This window comes from Sphaeramia orbicularis, chromosome 13 (assembly GCF_902148855.1).
Source record: "Sphaeramia orbicularis chromosome 13, fSphaOr1.1, whole genome shotgun sequence".
NCBI lineage: Eukaryota > Metazoa > Chordata > Actinopteri > Kurtiformes > Apogonidae > Sphaeramia > Sphaeramia orbicularis.
In genome coordinates this window covers 1,960,319-1,975,545 of record NC_043969.1, presented here as the reverse complement: position 1 = coordinate 1,975,545, position 15,227 = coordinate 1,960,319, and the positions used below count along the sequence as shown (strand labels likewise).

General features: G+C 33.7%; 1 protein-coding gene across 2 annotated transcripts in view; it reads right to left on the bottom strand.

Annotated features, from left to right (window-relative positions):
• The window catches only part of tbx4 (T-box transcription factor 4), a 70,883-nt gene that overhangs the window by 23,038 nt on the left and 32,618 nt on the right, over positions 1-15,227 (bottom strand). For both annotated transcript variants that reach the window (XM_030152842.1, XM_030152841.1), the window contains exon 4: positions 1,531-1,650. In XM_030152842.1, the coding sequence (XP_030008702.1) occupies positions 1,531-1,650 (120 nt within the window). The remainder of the gene's footprint in view (positions 1-1,530; positions 1,651-15,227) is intronic.

The window sequence follows — 15,227 nt, the reverse complement described above, 5'->3', positions numbered from 1 at the left end:
TATTCCTCTTTAGGCATGAAAAAAAACATGCCTAAAGAAAATTTTCTTCTGAACCTATTTTTCATGGAGCCACAAAGTTGTCCACTCAGCTGGACACCATGTGTTTAATTTTTGAAGCAAATAAAAAAAAGTATTTACTGACATATTGTGTGAAAACTATGAAATAAAAACATTTTTAATGCTTATTTTAGGTAGTTCATTTATCAGACAGGGGTAGTTGTTTGTTTACTGTCTTTACTAGTTTGTCTGATAAATGAATTACCTACAATAATTATATGTGGAAGACAGTATGAACCTTTAGCAGACATTTTTAATGCTGCTAATCTAATGTTTTCTCACATTTGAACACTCTAATACCAGTCATTACTCACTTCATGGAGATATAATGCAAAAAAGAACCAACAACTTCTGTTTAAAAAACTGTTAATTACAGACTAATTACAATAAAAGCAACTGATTTACACTCAAACATGTTACCCTAGATCAGGTTTATCAAGAACAGCAAAGTTACAGTAATGGTCTGAATGTCAGTGCATTATGGGATGGTGCATAAGCGTCCACTGTGTTGGCTGATATGGAACTAAAACAACAAAACCCATGAATATACAAGAGAACAGCTGGAGAAAGCTGTCCACTGGAGTGACCACTATGCATGAAAGGGTTAAAATGCAATAACTGTGTGAAAACTATGAAATTTTAAAAAATTAATGCCGCTAATCTGATGTTTTCTCATATTTGAACATACTCTAATACTGGTCGTTACTCATTTCAGGGAGATAAATGAAAAAAAAAAAACTTTAAGAAAACTGTTAATTACAGCAAGCTAGCAATTGATTTACACTCAAACATGTTAGTGCAGATCAGGTTTATCAAGAACAGCAAAGTTACAGTAATGGTATGAACTGCAGTGTATGACACGGTGCATTTAAGCATTCACTGTGTCAGCTGATATACAAATAAAACAACAAAACTCATAAATATATAAGAGAACAGCTGCAGAATAGCTGTCCACTGTAAGGACAACTATGCATGAAAGGGTTAAACACCAACAATATATGAAGTAGTTAAAATAAGCTCAACCTTAAAATGCACTGCAGTAACAGCGGTAAAATGCGTCCTATGAACGCAGCAGTACAACATCCTAAAGCCTTCACCCAAACACTGACTGGAACCATTTCACTGCACACTAAAAGAACATGGGTTACAACATTTTGCTCTCAGTACTTTGATACTTTTACTATAGGAGTATTTTCATAGTGTGGTATAAGTGTTTTTACATAAATCAAGGATTTGAATATGTCGTCCACTGGGTAACAGCGGTCACATTAGGATTATCCATCTCTGTAAATGATGGATGACCTTCAGGCATGTAATGACATCCTGGTCCACAAACTGACTCCCTTTTCAGAGGGAGTTGAGCTCTTCCCTTTGACAGCAGAGACTGAGAAACATTCCTTCTTCAGTTGGTGAATTTAACACATTAAATGCTCATATTTAAAATGGTCTGAAGCACTGGTTTGTAAAACTTACCATTTATTATCACAGAACTTGTAGCGGTGGTCATCAGCTGGGACGATGTCAACAAGTAGGATGTACTTGGTTTTGGGGTTCATTCCAGATACTTTGATCTTGTAGCTTGGAAACATTCTCCTGGTAAAACAAAAACAGAATCAGTCATTCGTATATCTGGTCTCAAACTTCAAGGTTCCTTTATTTGTAGCCATGGGTAGATTTGTTTTGCAGTCGAGGTTTTGCTTTGGCATTACAGCAAGACATAAAAGACATACACTGAACATGTTGGGCAAAAAGTGCTCAGTGTTCCACCATTCATCAGTGTAGCAACATGGAGAAGTAAAAGAAGACAATAAATAAATAAAATTAAATAAATACAAGCAAGATGCAATAAAACACAATAAAAACCCAGAGAAGATAAAAACAGTCTGGAATAAAAACCAGGATAAGAACATAAAATTTAACCCTTTCATGCACAGTGGTCACTCCAGTGGTCACTCCAGTGGTCAGTTCTTCTCCAGCTGTTCTCTTGTATATTCATGGATTTTATTGTTTTAGTTCCATATCAGCCAACACAGTGGACGTCTATGCACCATCCCATAATCCACTGACATTCAGACCATTCCTGTAACTTTGCTGTTCTTGATAAACCTGATCTGCACTAACGTGTGAGTGTAAATCAGCTGCTTGTTGTTGTTAATAGACTGAAATTAACCATTTTTCTTAATCAAAAAGTTTTCTTTTTTTGCATATTATCTCCATGAAGTGAATAACTAATATTAGAGTATGTTCAAATGTGACAAAACACCAGATTAGCAGCGTTAAAAAAATTTATTTCATACTTTTCACACAGTGTATCAGTTAATCTATGTTTCTTTGCTTCAAAAATTAAATGCATGATGTCCAGCTGAGTGGATATTTTTGCCACTCCATGAAAAATAGGTTCATGAAACAAATTTTCAGTCGCATTGTTTTTTTCCTGCCTAAAGAGGAATAAAAACACTCAGGAAAAATATCTTGATTAGGGTCAAAAAACAGTATTTAAAATCTCTCTGATGGGACATTTTAGAGACAGTTTGACCCACATTTTTACTTTTAAATTCATTTTTGCTTTACTTGGACCATAAGGGATTATCCTAAACAAGAAGCTACTTTATATTGAAATAAATGTTGGAATGGGAATCAATAAAAGTTTGCTCTCTGATGGGACAGTACTGTGTTTTGACCCATTAAGGTTCTAATAATTCATGCATGAAAGGGTTAAAAATGTAAAAAATTTGGAGTCACAATCGTAAAAATAAATAGAGCAAAGAAATAGAATAAATAAGTAAAATAAGTTCATAAAGTGCAGTGTCACTATTTCTTATTGAGCTCAGTGACAGCGACAGGAACAAAGCTGTTTTTATAACACTGTCCTGCAAATTTGTACTTTTCTTTTGGCGTCACTTGGCATAAATTCCTCTTAACCTTTCATCTTATTGTAATTCCAACAGCCTGACAGGAAACACAAACTCAACATCTTTTTCAGATCTCTGTTTTGAATCCTACTCAGTTTCTGCAGTTAATAAACAGAAAATGTATCTACAACTGTTTTAGTCATCAGTTCAGTCATTTTTCATGTAAAAACATTTAAAGACTGCAGCCTCGCAAATATGAATATTAGCTGTTTTTATTATATGAAAGATTTTTTTTTTTAATACTTTAACACTAGATTTAGACAAAACAAACACTGTAAAAAACATCCTGTTGTTTTTACAGAAAAAAAACTGGCAGCTGTGGTTTCCAGAACAACACTGTAAAAAACACATCCAACTGTAAACACATTTACATATTCTGTATTTTCTGTATTTAAAAGAATGCAGTCCACAGCTGTGCCTGTGGACATCCACCACCGACCAAAACATCTGCTGATCTAAACTGTTTTATACCTGTTGATCCACTAATTCTATCAGTACAGGCAAATAAATAGTGTAAAATACAGTTCTTCATCTTTTCATGGTCATCAGATATGACCCATTTGGACGTTCAGAGGCTCCGTACTTACCATGGAAACAGCGTCATCTTCTACAACATTGATTCACCAGTAAAACCCATGGAGTTGGATCAATGACAGTGGATGGACACACTGGGTTTATGTTCAGTTAATGACAGATTTAACTGAAAAACTCACTTTTTCTTTAGTTTTCTCTGTTTCTGATGTAAAAACCCTCAACTTTAATCTGAGTTTTTATGAACATCTACATTCAGTAAATTGAGTACAGAAAAATACATGATTTTCACTGGAAAAATCCTAAATACAGAGGATAATATTAGAATAAATGGTGATACATCACTTAAGAAAGGTGAACCCATAAAGACCCAAACGTCCACCATCTATCAGAATCCTCTACTGATATAAACTGTTTAAAACCTGTTGATCCACTAATCCTATCAATACATGTAAAGAACTGGTGTAAAATGCAGTTTGTTATCGCATTTGGACGTTCAGAGGCTTTGTAGTTACCGTGGAAACACCATCATCTTCTACAGCATTGATTCGCCAGTCAAACCCGTGGAGTTGGATCAGTGACAGTGGATGGACACACTGGGTTTATGTTCAGTTCATGAGAGATTTTGCTGAAAAAGTCACTTTTTCTATAGTTTTCTTTGTTTTGATATAATGAACCTCAACTTTACTCTAAGCTTTTGTGAACATCTACACCAGGACTTTCAAACTCCTGTTCTTTCAGGTTCCACATTCAGCCCGATTTGATCTGCAGTGGGCCGGACCAGTCAAATAAGAACAGAATAACCTAGAAATAATGACAACTCCAAATTTTTGTCTTTGTTTTAGTGCAAAAAAACACACCATTAAATTATGAAAATACTTACTTTTATAAACTATGTGAATAACCTGAAAAACTGATATTTCTTAAGAAAAATCAGTGCAATTTTAACCGTATCCTGCCTCCACTTCTCATTAGTCCATGTGCATTCTGGATCAGATCTACAAAGACACTAAACACTGAGGAACAGGCAGAAAACTGTTCAAATTGTGCTGAATTTTCTTTAGACATTTCAGGTTGTTCATATTTGTTCAGGTTATTCACATTTTATTGTTACAGGATAGTTTGTAAATGTCAATATTTTCATAATTTAATGTTATTTTTTGCACTAAAACAAAGAAAAAATTCGATGTTGTTAATTCAAGATTTTTTCCTTAATTCAAGATTTTCTGCTAAATCTGAGATGGTTTTTTTGGCTTAATTCAAGATTTTTTTTACTTAATTGAAGTTGTTTTTTTTTTTTTTGCTTAATTCAAGATTTTTTTCCTTAATTCAAGCTATTTTTTTTTCACTTAATTCAATTCAAGACTGTGGAATTTTTGCACTTGTCAAAAACATCCCAGGGGCCGGATTGGAACCTTTGGCGGGCCACATTTGGCCCCCGGGCCGCATGTTTGAGACCCCTGATCTACATGGTCAGTGAATTAGATGTTGGAAAATACCTGATTTTCATTGAAAAAAACACAAAATACAGAAGATAATATTACAGTAAATGGTGATGAATCACTTAAGGATGGTTAAATATAAAGGAAAAATTCATTTGGGACCCGGGCCCTTAAGGGTTAGATTTGGGAAGTGCCACAGAAGTAGTACTGGGTCCTTATGGGTTCAGATCCGATTAGCTCACTGACTGCTGTTCAGTGATATTCTTAAAGCATTAGGATGAGCGCCATCCCGTCAGGATCATGGGACTGAGGCGCGCAGGGTGAGAAGATGCCTCCTCTGAAACCTGGAATAAACCGTAGCTGACCTGTGGATAAAGTGGATGAAACCTTCTTGTGGACGGCTAAACCCACTAAGCACATTACACACATGCACCCACTTGCCAAACATTCCACAGTCTTTTTCTTGATGTCGTGCTTGATTTCAAAATCGTACTTTTTCTTGGCCTGGAAATCGTGTTTCTCCCTCCAGGCATTTATTTGGGAAAGAACTGGAATCCTTTCATACTTGTGATACAGAGACACCATAAAAAGTCTGAGAACACGCCGTCTGTTAAACGCCCAAAAGACAATATGCTAATGTATCACTCAAACCCATAAAACATGGACACACAGCTACCTTTTCTGACCTCCTGTGGGAAACCAAAAACTTTTCCATCCCGTCTGCACCAAAAGAAATTTCACAAAAAGGCCCCCCCCCCCCCCCCAAAGCCCTAAGTGGTTTTTAATGGCACCCCGGATCGGGCAACAGTTTAGACAGATGATTTGTCATCACTCAGAGTCAAAAAGCAGTTTAACTGAGAGCGCTGCCCTTGCACTGTAAAAAAAATATGTAATTTAACAGAATTGTCACTGTTTATTTTACACATTTTTTCTGTATTTTTAAGATAAAGGAAAATATCAATGAAATGACAAAAATAGACTGTGATTTTACATGTCAAATGTAAAATAACACGAAAAAACGGTAACTGAATAAGCAAAATAAATTCAAAATTTTTTTTAAAGACATTTTTACTTTTTTCACAGAAAAATACAGTTAAAATACATTTACAAATGTATTGTAATTTCACAAATATTTCTTTTCTATTTATGAGATTGAACTGTTAATTTAAAGTTTACTACTGTAAAAAAAATGATAAAGCGCAATAAAATTACTGACAATTAACCGTAAAAGAAGTATTAGTTCTGTCAGTTGAACCAGACTTGTTTGTTAATTGACAAATATCTTGTGTAATTACAGGAGGTTTCACAACAAAAATGTTGAATAAATGTATTTTTGTGAATGTATAACATGTATAAGCACTGATAAACTGTCCAAATACAGTTTTTATCAGTGGATTGGACAACTGAGTCTCACTGAAAATTACATATATACATATATATATATATATATATGTAAGGGTAGAGACTGTGATCTGGTAGGATCTGCGATTCTACCAGTAGAAACTCCGATCAGTGTCTCTACTGGTAGAAACTCCGATCCTGCCAGTAGAAGGGTTAGGGTTAGGGTTCGGATCGGAGTTTCTACCAGTAGAGACTACCATTGGAGTCTCTACTGGTAGAATCGCCAATCCTACCAGATCGCAGTCTCTACCCTGACATATATATATGTAATTTGATTGTTTTAATACATGTAAATATTCTTTATTTAACATTAAAAAATAAAAATAAAAAAGCTAAATCTCATGTAAAGTTAGGGCAAAAAACTGTATTTTAATAATGGAAAATTACCATATTTTTATGAGATGGTTATTTTCCATTATTTTATAATATTTTTTATTGCACCCCTGCTGTCAGAATATTACTGGGGTTTTTTTTACGTTTTTTTTTTTTTTTTTTTTACAGTGTGGTAACGCATTCAAATAGTGGAGGACACCCTCCTGAAATCCATGCGTGCTTTCTGGGAAGATGGTGTAACGCTGAAACCCTGGTCTTCATCCTAGCCGTTCTGATTGGCGCAGATGCTCTTCTTCAAAGGCTTGTAGTGGCTGACACCATCTGATCATGTTACTGTAAATACTCTGTCATGTAAGAGAGGGACAGAAGAGGGGGATTGAGGGCAGGTAATTTAAATCTCTATCCCAGGCTTCAAATCCAATCAGTGGGAGAGATCAGTCCCGGTATCATCCTCACTGAAAGACGGGTTAATCTTGGAGGAACATTCAAAACAGACCTCTGCTCATCTGTGGCTCCACTCACACCGTACAGACGGACCAGATGGAGGTCTGTGTCAACACACGCAGCCGCGGATTTGTGGAATATGGACGGAACTATCCAGAGCGACCGGTCACTCATCAGTTTAACAGTGAACAGCAGTGATTCCAACCAGAAATGAGCAAAAATATGGAATGAAAATGTGTCCTGGTTCTGTAACCTACTCAGACTGGTGCCACGATCACACTGTTTTGGATCTGGTCACAAATATTAAGACAGTGGTTCCAACCTTTTTGTCTTATGACCCCATTTTGACATCACAGACCCAGACATTCAAAACGGAGACATTTTTTTTGCTAAAATTAATTTGTTTTTGATCATGTACTATGTTGCAAATGAATGTTAATTTTAGACACATTTAGTCTGTATAATGTCTGTTATTGTGGACAGAGGCAGTAAATCCAGGTGTAGATTACTGCACAAAGGCTCAGGATCTGTCCAGTCAGTCCAGCTGGGATTTACAAGGAGGACAATTAATACTGAACAAACAAGAACTGAAACTATGAATTATGAAAGAGCTGCAGCATCTGAAACTGACCACAGTGAATATCTGACACACAAACAGAACCACAGTGCTGCAGTTTCACACTCAGTTTGTCATGTCTGTTATGGATTGGCATTGTCTCTGTCAACTCACCATATATATATATATTTTTATATAAGTAAGCTGTTTTTTTTTTATTTTTATCAATTGCTAGAAATTTCAGGCGACCCCAAGGTTGGAAAACACTGTATTAAGGCATTCTGAATTATAAATGGTGCTTTTTGTGTTGTTTGCACAACAAAAAAAAAGATGATACAATGTGATACAACAGAAATCTTTTAAATCACATCTTAAAACACATTTTTATAGACTTGCCTTTATGTGATGTTGTCTCTTTTGAAAGTTTGAATATTTAATTTCACTGTTTCGGTTATTCATTTATATTGACATACATGATGTTGTTTCATTCCATTCCTTCATTTTTACAGCATCATGTTTTGTAATCTCTGCCTTCTCTACTACGATACATTCAAAATTATTCGGAGTGTCATGTTTTTGAGTTTGCTGTACACATCTCTTTTATTGTGTTGTGCTGTTTTCTATGTTTTAGTGTCTTTGCTTGCGTCTTGTTTTTTTTTTTTGTTTTATTTTGTTTTTTTTCAATCATATCCTGCTGTTGTGCCCTTCTGCTTTGTCTGTTAAAGCACTTTGTAAACTCAGTTATGTTATAAATAAAAGTTATTATTATCATTACTATTATTATAGAAATATTACAAAGAAAATGGGGGACGAAGCCTTTACTAACTATGCACCAAAGTTATGGAATACAATTCCAAAAGACATTAGAGAAGCCAGTTCACTGAATATATTTAAAACCAAATTAAAAACATTTTTATTCTCATTAGCCTTTGAAAGGAGATAAAAATGGGGTCACAATTCAGGAACCAGGAATGTGCGCTGTTTTTATTTTTATTTTATTTTATTGTAGTTCTGTTTTTATTTTTTTTTGTTTTGGATTTCAAATTTCATCTTATTTCTTGCACTTCAAAAATTCTATGCATAATCAAATATATTAATGTGCACTGTTTTTATTTTTATTTTTATTTTATTGTATTTCTCTCAAATTTCATTTTATTTCTTGATGTATAATCAAATCTTAATGTATTTTAATATTGCATTCTTTCAATCAATGTGAAGCACTTTGGGCTACAATTTCTGTATGAAAGGTGCTATACAAATAAAGTTTATTATTATTATTATTATTATTATTATTAACCCCCTCCTACCCAGCTATGGGTTTTCTGTCCACATTTGTGGACAAGAGTTTCACAACTTTATACAAAAAAAAACAGAAAAGAAAACTGTCCACCACAAAGGACATTCCATAAAAATGTTAAAAACTGCATCTGAAAAAACTGTTGCATCATGATGTTTCCAATATAGGCACTGATTTAATAAAAAACAAAAAAAGCTGGTACTTTGCTGACATTTCCTGGGTCTGAGGAGGTTACTACTATTTTTTTTCTTGTTATTATTATTATTATTATTATTATTATTATTATTATTATTATTATTATTATTATTGTTGTTGTTATTATAAATGCATCAACTCTCAGACATGTTGCTATAGTGACAGAGACCAGGCGGTTATCCTTTTGATTAGGAATGTGAATCAAGATGCAGTTCAAGCTGAGAACTAGTAGCACCACATTAACTGAGCCATTGGAATCATATGCCTGTGAGCTTATCAGGTGCTTTTACTGAAGCTGGTAGGGTTTTATGACGGTTGTGTGTTTCCAAATAATAATATAAAACACATGCACCTGGAAACTTGCACCAGGAGGAATCGTCATGGAGAGGAAGAAACAGACCAAAACTTGACTTCAGTTCACAAACAGAGGTGACAGCACTCGTAGCCGAGGTGTCTGAAATATAATCATTTCAAGTAAGATTTGTTTTCTTTTTTCAGAATGTCATCCTGGTGAATAAAACAATAAATATGTTGTTGTTGTTTGGTTTTTTTTTAGTTAATGTAATTACAGAAATTGGTGAAAGCTAAAAATCTCTGCTTTTATTTTGGTCAAGAAATCACACACAAATTCTAAAACCAATAGTTCATTCAACATCACACTACTGCAAAAGAATCATGTATTATATCATCATTATATCATCATTATATCATGGTTATTGTGACCAAAATTATCACTGTTATTACTATCGCAGTATTGTTGAAATTGTGCTCAAAGTGTTCAAAAAGTACTAATACACACACTGAAATAATTTAACCACATTGTATTTAAAAATAATAATAAAATAAAATAAAATATTTGGCACAGTGTACCTTCTGTTGCAGAAACATTCAAATATTAACCCTTAGTGGTCTGAGTCTATTTTGTCTACTTTTCAGTCCTTTTGATTTTGCCTTTATATACTATATAAACAAATGTTTACTATACCCATGTTTGGGATCTGTTTTTTCAGCACAACTTCATCTATATCAGGGGGGTCAAACATGCGGCCCGGGGGCCAGATGCGGCCCGCCAAAGGTTCCAATCCAGCTCCTAGGATGAATTTACAAAGTGCAAAAATTCCACACTTTTGAACTGAATTAAGCAAAAATAAATAAATAAATAGCTTGAGTTAAGGAAAAATCTTGAATTAAGCCAAAAAAAAATAACAACTCCAATTAAGTAAAAAAAAAATCTTCAGTGAAGCCAAAAAAAAAAAAAATCAATTAAGTTAAAAAAATCTTCAATTAAACCCAAAAAAAATCTCAAATTTAGCAAAAAATCTTGAATTAAGCCCAAAAAAATCTTCAGTTAAGTAAAAAAAAAATCTTGAATTAAGCAAAAAAAAATCTTCAATTACGTAAAAAAAAAATCTTGAATTAAGCCCAAAAAAACCCATCTTCAATTAAGTTAAAAAACATCTTGAATTAAGTAAAAAAAAAAAAAAAAACTTCAGTTAAGTAAAAAAAATCTTGAATTAAGCCCAAAAAAATCTAGAATTAACAACTTAATTTTTTTTATGTTTTAGTGCACAAAATAACATTAAATTATGAAAATATTTACATTTACAAACTATCCTGTAACAATAAAATGTGAATAACCTGAACAAATATGAACAACCTGAAATGTCTAAAGAAAATTCAGCCCAATTTGAACAGTTTTCTGCCTGTTCCTCAGTGTCTTTGTAGATCTGATCCAGAATGCACATGGACTAATGAGAAGTGGAGGCAGAAGATTGTTAAAATTGCACTGATTTTTCTGAAGAAATTTCAGTTTTTTTTTAGGTTATTCACATCTTTATTGTTTGGATAGTTTATAAAAGTAAGTATTTTCATAATTTAATGGGGTTTTTTTGCACTAAAACAGAGACAAAAATTTGGAGTTGTCATTATTTCTAGGTTATTCTATTATTATTTTACTGGTTCGGCCCACTGCAGATCAAATTTAGCTGAATATGGCCCCTGAACTAAAATGAGTTTGACACCCCTGATCTATATCATCTGCCTATTATTTTTTCACTTTAACCTACTCTATCAACATAAAAGGCCAGAAAACACAAAAAAATATAAAATCCGATTTGAAAAATGTATATAATTTATTGCATAAATAACACACAGATGCTTAACGAACCTTTTCAAAGACTTTAAAAGTGAATATTGGTTCCAAATATTAGGTATATACAATTAGAACTGTAATAAATTAAAACTATACTCAAATATTTGACATAAAAGTGAATGAAATGGCTTCGACTAGAAGATCTTGCAAAAATAAGCCTGACGTATTCTGCTCCATCTGCGCTGAATACACCATTGTACCTAACAGGAATCAAGTCACAAGTTTCATAAAGTGTGCTTACCAATCTTATTTTGGTATTAATTATTATATTTTGTGAGAAGATCAAATTTTTCAAAATCAAATTAGCAAAAAAACCTGACCTGATTGAGAAAAACAGATGTCATTTTTGGATTTAGCGGTGCAAAATGGTCCGAATTCAGTTGAAAAAACCGAGACAACTTGCAAAAAACATTTTTTTGTAACCCAGTGTTATTAGCATTTCTGTCAATTCATTTAGCAGTCCACTAATAAATTCAACAGTTATTCATTGCAGCTCCACAGGAAACTAGAGTTCTATAGTCCTGTACAAGATAAAAGGAACCTCATTATTGATCAAGAATTTACTGATTTACTTGGATTCAACATTTTAAATGAATCTGTTTGACCTGCGAGACACGACTGAAAGCTTCTTGAAACAAAAGTCATCCTGCGCTCCACCTCAGACATGACTCTAATTTAATCGACTCAGTTAACTGACTCAGACCTGGTGACCGTAAAGGCCTATTACATCCTACTGTATAACACACGTTCTGTGTGCCATCGCTGTTCCATCACAGGAGGGCGTTAGTACAGGTTTTCCTCAGCCTTCACAGGCCCGATCACCGCCAAACTCACCACATGAACACAAACATTCCCTGACTATCTACTGGGCACAGTTTTATGTCTGTATTCAAATGTTGTGAGGTATGCTGGGTCATTTTAGCCTCTCTCTACTCTGAATTCTTCATTCCTGCCGCCATACTCCATTGTCGGACGTGGTTCTGCTGCCGTTCATGACACTTCTCCTGCTAGCAGACGATGCTACAGTGTGAAGGCTGCAGTTCACTACCACTGGATGAAACTAATACATGCTTTTCCCTTCATGCCTCACATGTTGGCTCCAATTATCACCTGCACAATGCAGGATTAAATGGTAGTTTACAAATGGATAGTGGTGGCAGACAAGTTCTACTGATCATGCTAATAGGCCTTTATGGTCACCATGTTATTGTAGATGAAAAATTGAATTGGAAATCTCATATTAATCTTGTATGTAAAAAAAATCATGAAGTCAATTAGCATTTTGAACAGAGTTCGTTCATTGATAAATCATTCTTGTTTCTTGACTTTTTATTATTGCTTAATTTATCTTTACATTATTTATTGCAATACTGTTTGGGCGGCAACCTGTCCCACGTATCTCAATAAGATTCTCTTAATTCAAAAGAAAGGTTTAAGAATGATCAGTTTTTCTAAGAGACTCCACTCATCTGCTCCTCTTTTCAAAAAATTCAAACTTCTCTCAGTTTTTGATGAGTCCTGTGTCTTCATGTACAAATATGGTCACTTAACTCATATTCTTCCTAAAGTTTTTCACAATTTCTTTATGTTGTCTTCTGTTATTCACAACTTTCCGACACGATTTTCAAGCAAATTTGATCTTGCGTACTGCCGAACTTCAGTCTGTCAGTATTCTCTGAACTATGGTGGAGCAAATCTGTGGAATAACCTGAACTTCAATCAGCATCTACTTTATCATTGTTTAAAAAGCATCTGAAAAGGACTTTAATTCATGAAAAAATGTAAGGCTGTGTATTACTCGATTTGTATTTGATGATTTGTAATGTGGATTACATTTTTACTGTTTTTACTTTAGTTTATTATTTCAGTTATATTGTCTTTTTTAATTCTTTTTTTTGTGTATTGTTCATTTTGGGGGAAGTATTCATAGAAGCCTTCTTTTTGGTTTCTAACCTCTCCTGCACAATTTTGTTACTTGTTTGAATGTTGTTGTTTTTTTCTATTGCTGTTTTATTTTGTGCAAATAAATTAACAATTAACAATTAACAATGCTATCGTACAATGGCACCACGGGTACAATGCTGCGAGTATGTATGATTCACACTGTTCTTACACAGGAAAACCATCTGTTTTTTTTCTTTAATTTGTTCCCCTTCTGCAGTGCTTTGCTTTTTTCCGAAAAACATTTTTTAAGATTTGTGTCTCCATGAAGAACCAGTGAGCTTAGTCCTTTGTGCAACAGATGGCTTAGAGAAATATGCAGTATTTATACTACAGCTAAAACAGACAAACACATTGTTGGCTTTTGGTCTTTTCAGGCTATTATATGCTATGATATTTGCAAACAAAGAACAGTCTCATTAGAATATATTAAACAGATTCTATCAGCGCACTGAACTGGTGACATGTCCAGGGTGGAAAAAGCCTTCGCCTGGTGGTAGAAGCAATCGGTTTATTTTACAGTCAGTCAAGACGTGATGGTGTAGTGGTGAGTACAGTCGCCTCATAACAAGAAGAGCCCTGGTCTGAGTCCTGCACCAGTCAACGAAAGGGGTGTCCATGCATTCAAGTTTTGAATTCAGATTAATTCAATTCAGACAAGTTCAATCAACTACCCCAAGAGTTCAACTAACTACACTGTAAAAAAAAAAAAAACCTATATTAATCTGGCAGCAGGGGTGCCAAAAAAATACTGTAAAATAACTTAAAATAACCATCTCATAAAAATATGGCAGTTTTCCATTATTAAAATACAGTTTTTTGCCCTAACTTTACATGAGATTTTGCATATTTTTTGACTTTTTAATGTTTAGTAAAGAATATTTACATGTATTAAAACAATCAAATTACTTATAAATATATATATATATAAATAATTTATACGTTGTCCAATCCCCTGATAAAAACTGTATTTGGACAGTTTATCAGTGCTTATACATGTTATACATTCACAAAAATACATTTATTTAACAATTTTGTTGTGAAACCTCCTGTAATTACACAAGATATTTGTCAATTAACAAACAAGTCTGGTTCAACTGACAGAACTAATACTTCTTTAACGGTTAACTGTCAGTAATTTTATCTCATTTTATTATTTTTTTTAAAGTATTATTTTTTTAAAGTATTAAACTTTAAATTAACAGTTTAATCTCATAAATAGAAAAGAAATATTTGTGAAATGACGATACATTTGCAAATGTATTTTAACTGTATTTTTCTGTGAAAAAACAAAACATTTCTTTTAAAAAATGGAAATTTTATGGTTATTCACAGTTACAGTTTTTTCATGTTTTTTACATTTGACATGTAAAATCACAGTCTGTTTTTGTCATTTCATTGACATTTTCCTGTATCTTAAAAATATTGGAAAAATCTGTAAAATAAACAGTAAAAATTCAGTTAAATTACAGTTTTTTGTTGTTTTTTTTTTACAGTGTAACAAATCTGTGTCCAAAGAACCAAAACAGAGGTACACACAAGCGATATTTCAGTGAGACAACAGGATGTATGTCTGTGTTTGTTCATTTGACGTAAAACTCAGGCAGCCCTTTCACTCATATTTGTAAGTTGAAACAACACGTTACATTTTACAGTGTCCTTTTTGTATTATAATGGATAATTCAGAGTTGTTGTCATTTACATATTACACAAGTGATCAGTGGGGGGGGGGGGGGGGGACGTACTAGAAGGAACGTCCACCAACTGTCTGGTCTCCAAATTATAACAAAACACAGATGAGATCATGTGTGGTGTAATGTGGGAAATGACACTCGAGTGAAGAAGGAAGAAGTTGTTTGAGCTGATTGGCAACAAAATACTGAGAAGAAGCAATGAGATGGAGGAGTAAATGTTAGGGGGAGTTAGGGGGAGTTAGGCGGAGAAGGGATTGGATTACAAGTCGTCC